At 35.4% G+C, this 15020-nt stretch overlaps 1 protein-coding gene across 1 annotated transcript in view; it reads left to right on the top strand.

Annotated features, from left to right (window-relative positions):
- The first annotated feature begins 415 nt into the window (after nt 1-415).
- The window catches only part of LOC111057253 (ER membrane protein complex subunit 2-like), a 28634-nt gene continuing 14029 nt past the window's right edge, over nt 416-15020 (top strand). Inside the window, 5 exon segments of the mRNA XM_039427061.1 lie at nt 416-598; nt 1294-1407; nt 4243-4272; nt 4275-4392; nt 13852-13995. Coding sequence (XP_039282995.1) covers nt 586-598; nt 1294-1407; nt 4243-4272; nt 4275-4392; nt 13852-13995 — 419 coding nt within the window. The 5' untranslated portion in view covers nt 416-585.

Raw genomic sequence — 15020 nt, 5'->3', positions numbered from 1 at the left:
TGTGTTCAGAATTTTAAGTGGATAAATCAAAGCGTTTTTGTTGTCTATTGTGGAAATCTATTTTCAATTTGATTCTCAAATAAAATAAAAACAGTCCACAGTGCAACTCACATACGATACTCTAGTGAACCTATAATAGATAATCTAAGTATTTTTGTGATCGATCAACCAAATGTATTGAAAGACTGATTTGTTTTATATCCAATAATAGGTCAAAACATTTCTATCATCTATCATAGGAAATAAATAATTTAATAATAATAGCAAGACATGCCAGTAATGATCAACCAGTACGGTACATAATGCGCTAAATTCAAATTTACCGGTACTTTTGCATCGAGCATTCGACTATAGAAGACTATTGTGGCCTATCTATTATTCTACTGTCTAAGCGAAAACTGCCTGCTCGTTCCCGATCAGCTGTGAAATGAGAAACAAATTTGTCAAGTGTTCAACTGAAAGGAAGTAGAAAGTTGTCATTAATTTATTTCAATTTAAATCAAATTTCTTCAATAAACCAGTGTTTCTTTGTTATAATTGAGTCAATTATCCATACACTTCATACTAATATAATTCTAAACGGAAATGTACTGGGCAGGTTTGTAAATAAACATCAACTCGCAAACTTAACCTAATTTTTCAAATTGATTTTTAAAAATAGGTTTTTATCATCCTGTTTAAAAATGTATAGTTTATTTGTACCTTATTTCTAGCCTCATTGAAGTAGTAAGTCAAGTATCTCATCGTACATTTTGTGGGAAAATCTTATGAAGTAAAAATTATTTATTAGAACTGAAATAAGCTTAGCCGTACTTCTGTAACTTACCTCCCTGAAATACCTCAATCAATCTGTTCTTTTCCAGCATCGAGCTGAAATATTGTGCAAGCATAAATTGTAACTATTCCAAAGAGAGTTAGAAAAAACACAGTTTAACGACACTGTATCAGAATTCAGTAAGAATGAGTGGAATCTTTTCAATTAAATTACTACATTTTGGAGGGGTTCACCTACAAAGTACACTGAAAAATGTAGGCCTATAATTTCTACTCTATTCATAATTTTTGGAAGTAGTTGAAAGTACTTCATTTATTCTCACTGTTGCAGTGTCCTTAAATAGTGTATGCTAAGGAATGCTGCGTTTTTAGTAACTAGCATCTAAAAATTTAATTAGGCTACTGTATATTGAATAATAAAAAGGCTTTCAAAACAATTAATCAATTCTGTATTATTTTACGTAGATTATCTTATTTGTTGTACTCACTGGTACTAATATTGTTTTGATTTGATTTCAGAGGTCAGAGATCTGTTTAGAACTTGGCGGGAAGAAAACGTAAGGAAAAGCCAAGATGTTATCAATTTGTGGGAATTCACTCTTCAACCAAAATCACACAAGCTGGGAGACGAAAGTGAGTAAAAAATTATTATTTTTATATTAATATAATATACTTTTATAAATCATGTTTTTTAATGGCATGATGCACTGTCAAATATGTGCTTATAATAGGGTCCACGATTTAATAACAATATTTGATTAACGTTGGTTTGCTTGTCTGTCATTAGACAAAGCAGATCGCGCTATAATTTTTTACCTCCACAACGTTGCCAGATTGATCAATCGATCAATAGCGCTATCCTTTTCTACAATTAGCCAATTAAATAACCAACATTTAACAATGTAGAAATATAATTGACAAAATATTATACTATCACCTGGCCAAAACATGATATTAATTGAAAAAAACACTGTTTTATTTTTGTCACATCCACATTTATTAGACTTGTACACACGACTGCAGTTTCGTGCTGAAACCAACACATCTTCAGCTCAAAAGTGATGATAGACAGTAGTCGGCTTGAGTTAACAAAAATCAGCTTGCAAATTGGAACATAAACGATTTATACCATGGGATATCTTCTTATGCTAGCTTCACTCTATGGTATCACCATTGATGATTCAGTGTCACCAAAAAATGATACAGTATCACCACACATAATACAGTATCATATCAATTTGATAACAGTGAAATTTGGAACATAGACTACTGTACCTATACTATGGGATATCTTCTTATGCTATCCTTCCTCTATGGCTTCATTCCTTAATTCTCCACATTCTAGTCCATTCTTGAATTTTGTTGACGAATCTACACACATGATACAGTATCAACACAATATTTATGATACTGTATCATCTCAATTTGAAAACAGTGAGATTTGGAACATATACAATATACCTATACCATGGGGTATCTTCTTAACTCTATGCTACCACCATAAATGATTCAGTATCACCAAAGAATGATACAGTATCACCACACATGATACAGTATCAACACAATATGATAAAGTGAAATTTGGAATATAAAAGCCCTATATCATGGGATATCTTCTTATGCTAGCTTCACTCTATGGTATCACCATAGATGATTCAGTATCACCACACATGATACAGTATCAACACAATATGATAAAGTATCATCACGATTTGATAACAGTGGAATTTGGAACATAAAAGCCCTATATCATGGGATATCTTCTCATGCTATCTTCACTCTATGGTATCACCATAAATTATACAGTATCACCACACATAATACAGTATCAACACAATACTAGTAGTTCTGTGAACAGTAGACCTCGCGCAGTTATAACGACGTCCCAAACCATAAGCACATCCACACTGATACATTAACTATTTATTTGATCAGATCATGCTTACACAAGATTTAATTATCATAATAACGCTTTCCGGAATTTAGCGCGAGAAAACCAGAAGACATCTAGGCGCCCAGACGAGCTGTTATAAGTTCTTTGCATCCTATTTAATAGTGCATAAAAATTGCATTCAATGAGGCATGCAATTTGTAGTCTACACAGCTGCTAATTTTTTACCAAGTTACATTGAGATATTGAATTGCATGCGTCATGGCATGCAATTTATAGTCAACTCGACAGCTGATTTATGATGAATAACTCTATAGTCTGATTTTCACTCTAATATTGACGTATGAAGGAGGCTCCTTTTTCCTTTTATATTATCCTTGAAATGCAAAATTTCCAAAAACCTTGTATATACGTCGACGCGCAATTTAAAAAGGAACATACCTGTCAAATTTCATGAAAATCTATTACCGCGTTTCGCCGTAAATGCGCAACATATAAACATTTAAACATTAAGAGAAATGCCAAACCGTCGACTTGAATCTTAAACCTCACTTCGCTCGGTCAATTATTATGATACAGTATCATCTCAATTTGATAACTGTGAAATTTGGAACATAGACGACCTTTACCCTATATTATGGGATATCATCTCATGCTATCTCTCCTCTGTGGTTTCATTCTGACATTATCCACTTTCTAGATTACCATTCTTGAATTTTGTTGATGGATCTCTGTAGGTTTTCTGTTGCAATATGAATATTTCATTGGATAAAGCAAACAATACAATAGTCGGAAAAGAAAAACAGGGTATTGCCCAAAACTTCTCCTATTTCCTAATTTTGTCTCAAATCGTCCAAATATTATGTAGGCTATGTTCATTTCAACTTCTACGCCAAATCATCAATCTGAATATAATAGAATATTTATACAAGATACACAAGACAAATGTAAATTCTTCTTCTTTGGCTGTGCCTTTTCCCATTTAAATGGGGTCGGCATTCCTTCATCTTAGTCTGCCTCTCCACAAAGCCCTATCCAATGCTCTCTCCTCCAACCACTCTCCCGCAAGTCAGCCGCTATTCTATCTCCCCACCTCATCCTAGGTCTACCTCGTCCTCTCACACCATCCAAAACCAAATCCTGTACTCTTCGTCCAACATAATCCTCCTCCCGTCGCTGTACATGCCCAAACCACCTCATCCTTGTCTCCTGCATTCTCTTTCCCAGTGGTCCAACTTTTACAGTGCCTCTAATCAATTAATTTCTTATTTTATCTCTTCTTGTAACCCCACACATCCATCTTAACATTCTCATCTCAGTCACTTCCATCTTTCGTTCCTGTTTCTTTGAAATGGGCCATGTTTCTGTTCCATACAGCATAGCTGGCCTCACAACTGATCTATACACTTTTCCCTTCAAGACAAATGTAAATTAGCCTATAATAAATCTTAATGTTTTGGCACAGCCAGCAAAGTCGGAAATATTGAAACTATAAATATTGCTGTTCGCTGCTTTTATGGCTTCCTTTATCGTTAGTTTTCAATTCTTTGTTACTGATTTTCATCATTTTGTTGTAGAATACCAAGTATTGGAGCAGGTGTGTGTAGCAGCTTGGACTGTAATCGCATGGATATCGCTAATGAATGCCTTCATCTGCTCTCCTCCCAGTTCCCTGGCAGTCTACGCATTCATAGACTTCAGGCACTCAAGCTGGAAGCCCAAGAAAGGTTGGTTTCTCGAATGTCACAAGGTTCCCTTTCACCTATAAATTTCAACTGAACAGGAGATTGGATTCATGAGTAAAACTAATTCAAATTCAAATTTTATTCAATCCAATTCACAATATTTACAAATTATGAGAAAAAATAATACAGCTTAACAATATTAGAGTAATAAGTTAATATTTTATAAAGTACATAAAAGTCTAATTTATTAAACAAATAACAATAACATCAGACAAGAATTCGAACATGCTAAACCAGGACTAATTTGTGAATTTGGATAGAAAAATACTGCTTGCTGAGAGTACAAAACTCTACGTCTGCGAGCAGGAATGAATATCTGATAATTTATGAATTTATAGAGAAGTAGAAAAATTTAAAAAGAAGAAAGAAAGAAAAATTAGCAACCAATCACTCACACATTCACACTAACCATGCTCACTCTCCAATTCCAGCTCATTTAGCCAATGCATAGCCAAACTAGCCGCTTCACCAAGAGATTTGTCCTGTCTGACAATGGACTGATTGAATGAAATATTATAGTGAGATCCACGTTATAATGGCAGTGTTTGATTAGTCATGGTATTTCATTTCATTTATTTATCGTCACATTACATCAATTTTTGAGTAACTTTCATTTGACATGTCAATACTAGAACAAAATTATATTTAAAAGACTTAGTTCTAACTTCTTGAAAGTAAAATAAATAAATACACTCTATGATGTATCTCATCAAATTCACATGGAAATTAAAGTCACAAAAAGTTAAATTACACTCTACAGTCCCTTTTCACAAATTAAAATTCGGCAGCAGAGTATAGGGCTTTCTCTACTAGCATTTTTCTGACTGTTAGTTTGAATTTGTTTATTGAATCTAGATTTCTGATAGCTGCAGGTAATTTATTAAAATAAGGAATTCCAGAGTAGAATGGAGTTTTTTCTAGAGCTGTGTGCCGTGCCTATGTACTGGAAAAACAATGAGACTACTATTACGTGTATTATACCAGTGATTATCTGTGCAGAATTGAAATTTATCTAAATTCTGTTCAACAAAAACCAACAATTGATAGATAAAAATAGATGGCAGCGTTAGAATGTTTAGGTTTTTGAGGAATGCTTTGCAAGAATCTCTCGATCTCAATCCGTAGTGCTGTCCTTGTCTATCATTCAACAAAGCGGATAGTGCTATCTCTTTCTCGCTTTGCTCTGTTGCCAGATCGTCTTTTAACAATGTAGAATTAATAATCAATTAACAAAATATTTCATCTTAATTATGAAAATTCATTTTGAAATTATTGAAAAATATAATTTCTTGCTTAATGAAATATAATTGATTATTTTAAACGAGTTGAATGAAAAAGACTAAGGAATTGTCAAAAACCACAGATTTATTGATACTTAGAAAGACCGGTTTCGGTTATTACACCATTGTCAATCTCTGATAAACTAAAACTGCTAAACCGATAAACGGTTTTAGTTTACCAGAGATTGACAATTGTGTAATAACCAAAACCGGTCTTTCTAAGTATCAATAAATCTGTGGTTTTTGACAATTTCTGGTCTTTTTCATTCAATATGAATAATTACCACTATATCAACTTCTCAACTACACAAAAAGTGAAAATTTTAAACGAGAATGAACAGTTATATAATATAATAATATCGCGTGACCTGGCTGGCTGAGGTCTGGTGTCAGAGTTTTCAGGTCGCAACTACTGATCAATTTCAGGGCCTCTGACATGACCTAACGACCGCTTTTTAGGCAGCCGGGACCGACGGCTCAACGTGTCCATCCGAAACACGGGAGTGGCCCGAGATAAATATCTTGTCCAGGCCGGGATTTGAACCCGGGCCTCTGAATCATAAAGCCAGCTTCTGATCCACTCGACTACGGCCACTCCTGGAAGAATGAACAGTTAATATTACATCAATAAATCTGTATCAGCTACCGTCTATAGAAGGCATTGACAAGACTGAGGATCGGCAACGTTGTTCTCCTATCTTTCTCCACTGCCATTATAACGTGGACCTCACTATAGTTACTATAGTGAGGTCCTCGCTATAATGACAGTATTTGTTCAACTTTGGAATTGCTATCCTTGTCTATCATTCGACAAAGCCGGTGGTACTATCCTTTTCTAGGTCCACAGCGATGCCAATTATGTTTTTGACAGTGAGAAATATAATTAATTAATGCAGAGAATTGACATCGCTATTCTCCTATCTTTATCCACTGCCATTATAACGTGGACCACACTATAGCAGCTATCCATTAACTCTAGGTACAATACAGTCAAGCACTGTACCTATACAGTGTTACGAAGTAAATTCATGACTAGTGAAAGGAGATCAGTCATTGGATTTTTGAAGCGACCGAGCGCTGTTATCAGACGCTCGATCTCCTGGGGTCAACGAGTAAGCCAGCTGCGCATCAGAGTTGGCGCAGATGGCTTCTTATCTTTCGGGTCGCCGACAACCTGTCTCCCCGACAACTAAGCTCCTCGCAATTTTGACCACAGGCGTCAGCCAATCACCTGGCAAAATATACCATTGCTGTCAACTAGTCTCCCTGACAGCTGATTCCCTACTGGAGCGAAGAAGCTTAGTTTTCGGCGACACCAAGTCCCTCCTCACACGCTCACTACAACTAAGCTCCCCTCGTCTTTAGGGTCGCCGCCAACCTGTCTCCCCGACAACTAAGCTCCGCGCAATTTTGACCACAGGCGCCAGCCGAACCCCTAGCAAAATATACCAACTAGTCTCCCCGACAGCTGATCTCCTACTGGAGCGAAGGAGCTTAGTTTTCGGCGACAACCAAGCTCCTCACACGCTTGTGTCTACAGGCTGCACATGGACTGAAACATTCAATAATGCTTCCTCTGATCTCCTTAAACTAAAAAATTGGTTTGACAACAATGTGTTGTGAATTAATATTTCGAAATCCAAGTGTCTACCTATATTCCTTCGTAATAGCCCCGGGCCCAGGGTGCTCAGGATGCATTCATGTGGTGACCCATTCTCCAATGACTGTAACTGTCCTGAGATAGAACAAGTCTTAACTCACAAATATCTTGGCATAATATTCGACCACAAGTTGAGTTGGGTGGCCCATGTGCAGTACCTCAGGCAGAGGTTGCGTAAAATGAATTATGCTTTTGCACAGCTGGGAAGGTTCCTGAGTCCTGGACACTGTCGTTCTGTCTACTATGCATATGTGCAGACATTGCTTGAGTATGGCATCTTGGCGTGGGGTGGTGCCTCCTTGGGTGTCCTGCGTCCTGTCGCGGTCTCACAGAGAGCACTTATTAAAACACTATTGGCCAAAAAATCATAGATATCCAACACATTTACTTTTCCAAGAATTCCCTGTTTTAAATATAAAACAATTATTTATAAAAAATTTACTTGTCTTTATAAAAAAAGTAACTTTGTCTTCAATGAAATTCAACATTATTATCCCACTAGAAACAGATTGCATATAAATATTCAATTTCCCCGTTTAAGTAATTCAATTCAACTTGGAAACTGTTTTCATTTAGCCCATTGGCTTTACCGTAATGTACCGGCCGAGATTTCAACTACTGAGGGGGTTAGCGTTGCCGTCTACAAGCGGAGAGTGACCGGGTGGCTGCTCTGCATCGGTTCAGATGCTGCGAAGGCTCTTCTACATTCTCCATATAGATGAATATTTCTAGTTCTAAACACAGAATAACATTCAAATATTACACACAGTACCACGCTAATAAAGCTATATTACTCCCAACTCAGCCCTTTAACCGCCGTCGAGCTGACACTTTTATTTTATTTATTTATTGTTTTTTTTTTCTATCTTTAGTTTTAAAATTTATTATTAATATAAACTCTCTTATTATTCTTTCAAATTTATTATTATTCATAGTTTGTAATTTATTTTATTATTGCTAGTGTTTGCCCTCTGTCTGATAATTTGCGACTCCTCCCTGCACAAATCATCCAGGCAGGGAGAATTTATTCATGTAATTTATAACACTTTTATATTTTGTGAATATGTAATATTCTTGAAAAAAACAATTTGAATTTGAATTTAATGAAAACCAAGCTCCCCGCCAGCTGATATGAGGGGTCTGGTTGTCGTAATCGTACCCGATAACCAAGCTCCTCGCACGCTAACGACAACTAAGCTCCCCGACAGCCGATCCCCTATTGGGCATTGAAACCAGCTTGAAGCGGGCGGGGAAGTAGTACAATCAGAGACACTGTTTCACACATTCTATGAATTCGATTATAAATAATTTCTCTGGATGTTGGACGACACATCCAGAGGCGTTTATTCATAAATTCAGGAATATTACATATTATTTTTTCATACATTTCCAATAATATAACAATATTCAAGGTTTACAAAATGATCTCACTATATATGTGTCGAGGTTATCATCAAATTAATACAAATTTATGCTACAACAGATAATACAAAAATTCCGAAAAATCTAAAACTATATCTATTACCCTAAGCATCAACTAGCACAATGATACTAAAAATTATTAGAAGAAAATCTTGTTAATGTTTTCATTTCTATCACTGCTCTCCTGCAAATTGCATTAAAACGAATCTCTCTAGTACATCATATCACTCAACAGGGTATTTTGAACTAGCTTCACTCGCTTGTTGTTTTGAAATGTAGCTCTTGGATAAAAACATATAAATATGAACCAATACCAAGCTGAACCTCTTTATGATGTTTGAACTATTGTTTCTTGAAAAATGTTATAAATGTATAGTTCAATTATTCATTTTATTCATTCTGTAATATTCTCTATTAATTAATACAATAAGTACATAATTAAAATGATAGGGAGAGAAAAAATAAGGTACCTTGTGCTATTCCTCTCTCAAATTTAGATAGAGTTACACATATTCCGAAATAGGATATAAAACTCATCAAAAAGTAGTGAATGAGGCGTGATTGAGGACTGTTCTAAAATCCATTGAGTAAGTGCATGAAATATATGTCAGTTTACTCGCGAAAACTCCGGCACTGAAACGTGAGAGTGCGAGGAGCCTGGTTGTCGGGTTTCGGTGACGACAACCAAGCTCCTTGCACGCTGGCGTCAACGAGTCTCCCCGACAGCCAATCCTCTACTGGTTGAGAGGGGACTAGTTGTCAGGACCGTAGACGACAACCAAGCTCTTCGCACGCTCACGACAACCAAGTTCGTCCGTCAGACAAGCTCCTCTCTCAGGAGGTCTATCCGATTGATTGATTGATTGAGTACTTATTTATGTAGATTACAATATATACTGTCTTATACACTTATATACAATAGCTTACAATACAGCAAAGTATAGATGAATTTACATTATATAGACTAAGAAATAATTGTTGAACTGTATATGATATGAAAAAGCAATTTGTAATATAATAACTATAGATAATAATTATATTGTTATGCATCTACATAAATTGGCGGAGGTTTGGACATATCAATGTCCATTCTTTGGAAAGAATATTAAAAATATCCTCCCCACTAACTCTCTACCAAAACGTTAATTTCATTATTTAAACTAAGGATTTATTTATTAATGGAAATATTGTGAAAGTTTTAATCAATATGAATATTTAAGAGAAAAAAAAACAGAAAATTTATAAAGTAAAATAATTATATAGGTAGATAAGATCAAATAATTAATAATTGATTAATAAAATGAAGTATGCTGAAAGTAGATCAGGGTAATCAACTTTCAGTAATATACAGCAGTATGCAGTGAATAATTGAAATAACATGAGTTTATATAATATATATATACAATTCGTTCTATAACAGGTTTAAAGGTTTGTATTTGTGGGATGGGTGGGGGATGGTTGTCATGTGATCGTTCTAGGGCCGGACAGTTTTAGTCATTTGCTCCAAAAAATGTTTTTTTAAAGTCAGGATGAAGCTCGCTCGGCTCTCGATGGACCTGATAGAAACAGGAAGTGCATTCCATGCACGACAGGCACTGACTAAGAAGGATTTTGTGAAAATAGTAGTTCGATGATTGGGTATCCTTAAAGTACTTTCTCCGGTTCTAGTATGTGAAGCATCTATCCTCCTACCTTCGGAGACAAATTTGAAATCATCTTTAAAATAGTTCGGATTACCATATTTCAAGATATCTCTAACAAGCTTGACTATTCGAAAAAGCCTCTGATCGGGAAGCTTTAATGTTGAACTAGCAATGTGGGCTGGGGTGATATGATCATGGCGTTGGAGAGAGTAGACTAAACGTAACTAGACTAGACAATAATTTTGGCAACGCTGTAGTTTATCATTCAGAGTGACTTGCATATCGTTAAGAACAGAATTACAATACATTAAATGTGGGAAGATGAAAGATTGAACCAATAATAATTTAATGTTCCTAGGGAAAATATCGTGCATTTTCTTCAATGCATGCATGGCTGAGAATACCTTTTTACAAGTTTTGTTCACTTGTTCTGACCAGTCAAGAGTATTATTCATAATAATGCCTAAATTTTTAACTGAGCTACAGTAAGGAATGTCATTACCATCTACACTAATTTTGTGAATCGATTCATAGTCAATATTGTTTATAAGACGAGAATATCCAATTATAATGGGCTGTGTTTTGATGGGATTAAGCTTAAGGCCATTTTTCTTTGTCCATTCCACTATCGAATTGATATCCTGATTCATTATTCCAACTGTTTCGTTAATTTTTGTTATGGGACAGCTTAAATATATTTGAAGGTCGTCTGCATAAGTATGGAAACTGGAGAATTTGATAATGGAAGAAAGGTCATTAGCATACAAAGTGAAGAGGAGAGGGCCTAAAATTGAACCTTGTGGTACTCCATGCATAACGTTTTTCCAAGTAGACTTTTTGTCACCGACAGATACACATGTTTCCTACCTAATAGATAGGATTTAAACCAAACTAACGAGTTGTGACTGAAACCAAGAATAGCCAACTTATTCAGAAGGACTGTATGATCAACAGTATCAATGCTTTAGAAAATCAAATAGGGTGAGGATGGTGCATTTTCTTTGGTCCATAGCTAACCTTATATCATCAGTGACACGAAGCAGAGCTGTTTCAGTTGAATGGAATTTTCTAAAGCCTGATTGAAAGTTATGAAGCTTACTATTGTTGTCTAGAAATTTTACAACTTGAGCATGAATGAGTCTTTCTAGCACTTTGGACAATGCAGGTAAAATACTGATTGGTCTAAAATCCTCAACTTTATTGGGTGATGGAACTTTATTTAGAGGGCGAACCAGAGCAAACTTTCAGTTTTCAGGGAAAATGCCTTCTTCAATAGACTTGTTGAAATGTATGTAATGGTTGGTAAAACAGCAAATAACATTTTCTTGATAAATTTAATAGGAATTTTGTCACACCCGTAGCATTACTATGAATACGTTGAATTGCTCTGAAAGTGTCTTCTTCTGAGATTGGATGGAAATGAAATTGATCAGTAATTGGTAAATCTAAGTTTGTAACCTGCTCTTCAAGATCATCGATATGATTAGCAATGACAACTTCGTCGCGTTGGTTAGAGTGTGAAACGAAATGGTCATTTATATTGTTCAAAGCTAAGTCAATTTGTGGATTCGATTTCTGCTTGCCAAGCCCGAATTCTTTTATTCCCTGCCAAAGTGATTTAGAGTCTTGTCTGTTGTTTGTCATAAACGAATTCAAGTACCTAATCTTTGAGTTCCGTAATTCCTGTTTAACTCTATTTCTAAGGCTCCTATACTCTATCAAACTGTCCAAGTCAAATGTCTTTTTAAATTTTCTATGTACTTTGTCTCTACGTCCCATCATCTTAAGTATGTCTTCAGTCATCCACGGTACTCGTCGTTTTCTATTAATCCTCCTTGTCACATAAGGTGCATGTTTGTCATACAGAGTCAAAGTCCAATTCTCGAAAGTCTTGACCATGTCATCAACTGAGGGTAATGCTTCAATTTGATGCCATGGAGTCTGAGCCACATCAGTCAGGAAGGCGGCTTCATCAAAGTTTTTGAAGTCTCTATAAGTGATAATTTTCTGTTCTGGCTTGGGTATCTTATGGAAAGTACACAGTAGATCAAATCATGTCTAGAAATAGCTGGGACTGAGATTTGGCCTGCTTGAACAACCTCATTGGGATCACTAACAATGAGAAGGTCAATGAGTGTGTCTGATACATTAGTATGATGAGTTGGATCGAGGGGTAAAATAGTCATGTTTAGGCATTGGAAAATTGTAGTCAGTTGAAAGTAGTCAAAGTTACGATTCGTCATGTTCAAGTCGGTGTTCATATCCCCCATAACTAGTATACGGTTATAACAAGGTGTACGTTTAGACCAGGTTTCCAGCTAAATTGTAGAATAGGACAGGGTCTAAACGAAACCTGGTCTAATCGTCTCGATTGTCTCACTCGACCTAAAATCTACTTAGAATTAGCAATGGCTAGCTTTTATTCAACCGACCCAATGGCCCATATGAATAAAACTAGAGCAAATGCTCATGAGCAAGAGCATAGAACATAAGGTTTTGCTCATGAGCAAAAGGTAGAAGGAAAAACATTTGCTCATTTTTATAAGCTTTACCTTATACTCTTACCTTATGCTCCTGAACTCTGGAGCAAATGCTCACGTATTTCAAAGATTTTTCATTAGCTGATTCGCTTTTTTAGCCTTACTTTGTTTTTATAGCTCACGGAAGCTCCAAATATGCAAGTAGGGTGCACCGCTTGTGTTTGCGTCGTCTGCTCTGTTTTCAATTTATGAACAGAGTTTTAGGTTAGTTGAGTTTAGTATTTTGAAATAAATGCGTGAAAAAATGTCATCTCTATAATAATCTTCAGCATATTCTTATAATATCAATAGCCTTCTTATAATCGTCTACACTCTCATCTTCTTAAATGCCTATTTCCTATTTTGTGATGGCTATCTTTATAACAGGTATATTTTGAATTTATTCTTTTGTAGGGATAATGATGATATATATCATGGTTGAATCTAAAAAGAGTTTTATAGTTCTCAACTATTGGTTGTGATCGTATCTGGTATAGTTTCCTCTTCCTCATACGAATTAGTTGAGCCATTTTACTATGAGCAAAAGGTGATAAGCTGCTCTAGACTATACTCACCTTTTTTGAAACATCTGCTTCAAAAGTTGAGCAAATGCTCTAGTTTATTTATACAATTTTGAGCAAAAGCTTTTACTTTTGAGCAAATGACCAAACTATTTTTTTGATGAGCATGATCAAAAGGTTTTGCTCACGTTTATTCATAGAAAATGAAGCAGATACTCCATATTTTAGAAGTATAAGCAAATGCTCAACTTTATTCATATGGCCCAATGTTTCAAATACTGCATTGTTTTTCATTACTGGTTGGTACACTTATCGAATATTTGTAATGTAACTATACATAGTGCTATTATTGCTATTTATGACAAGTGAATAAATGAAATGATTATGTTTGTTTAGGTATGACGAAGCTCTCGAATTGTTGGACTCGATAATCGTTCGTGATGAGACGAACGCCGCTCCTCGCAAGCGAAAGGTCGCCATTTTGAAGTCGCGAGGCCGAAATCTAGACGCTATCAAAGAGCTGTCGGAATATTTGAAACGGTCAGTACACTGCATAATATTTATTTTTCGCCACACTGCACAGAAAGCAGCTGTTTTCCAGTCCCTACGTAGATCTGAAAGACATTGTTTGCAGACGACTCTCGTCTGACGTCAGAACAGGTTTCTTTCCGGCCTAGGCCGGAAAGAGTACACTTTCCAGCCGCTAACATGGAACTAAGAAAGGTGATCAAAAAACAGCTGATCAAAAACTTTTCATTATTTGTGTTTATTATTCAATAATTAAAACATTTATAATAATATAATCTTATTGTCATATGAAAGAATAGAAAAGTATAAACTCAACCTCCCACATAATTGAACATCATCTTTTAGGTTATTTAGACAAATCAGAATAAAAAATAAAAATACTTGGACAATTTCCTGATATTCATATTACCTCAGATTTGCTAGAGCTATCACCTTCCACTTCTGCTTTCGGAAGTGCTTAGTAAACAACTAATTTTCATATATTATATTGTTTATTTTTGTGTGTGGCGAAAAATAGCGTTCGCACCACGGGCAAAAATGTTTTTCCGGCTCTCAATCTTTTCTAGTCCTCGGCCTACGGCCTCGGACTTGAAAACCGATTTCGAGCCGGAAAAATCTCATTTTCTGCTCTAGGTGCGAAATATACTATATTTATATAAGATGACAATTCCCAGTTAGTCCAATGAGACCCATAATGGTACTATAGTGAGGTCCACGTTATAATGGCAGCGGAGAAAGATAGGAGAAAATGTTGCCGATCCTCACTGCCTTGTCAATGCCTTCTATAGACGGTAGCTGACAGGTTTATTAATGTAATACAAATTGTTCATTCTCGTTTAAAATAGGCCTAATCAATTATATTTTATTAAGCAAGAAATTATATTTTTCAATAATTTCATACGGTATTGAATTTACATAATTATTTATTTTTTCATTATTTACAATGCAAATAACGCTAATGTAATAACATTGAAAGATAAAATAATAAGGTAGTCCTTGTGCTATTTTTCTTCCAAATTTATAGGTGACAAAGTCCA

Source organism: Nilaparvata lugens, chromosome 1, assembly GCF_014356525.2.
Source record: "Nilaparvata lugens isolate BPH chromosome 1, ASM1435652v1, whole genome shotgun sequence".
Taxonomy (NCBI): domain Eukaryota; kingdom Metazoa; phylum Arthropoda; class Insecta; order Hemiptera; family Delphacidae; genus Nilaparvata; species Nilaparvata lugens.
The sequence above is the reverse complement of the archived record's forward strand: the minus strand, read 5'-3'. Positions and strand labels throughout refer to the sequence as shown.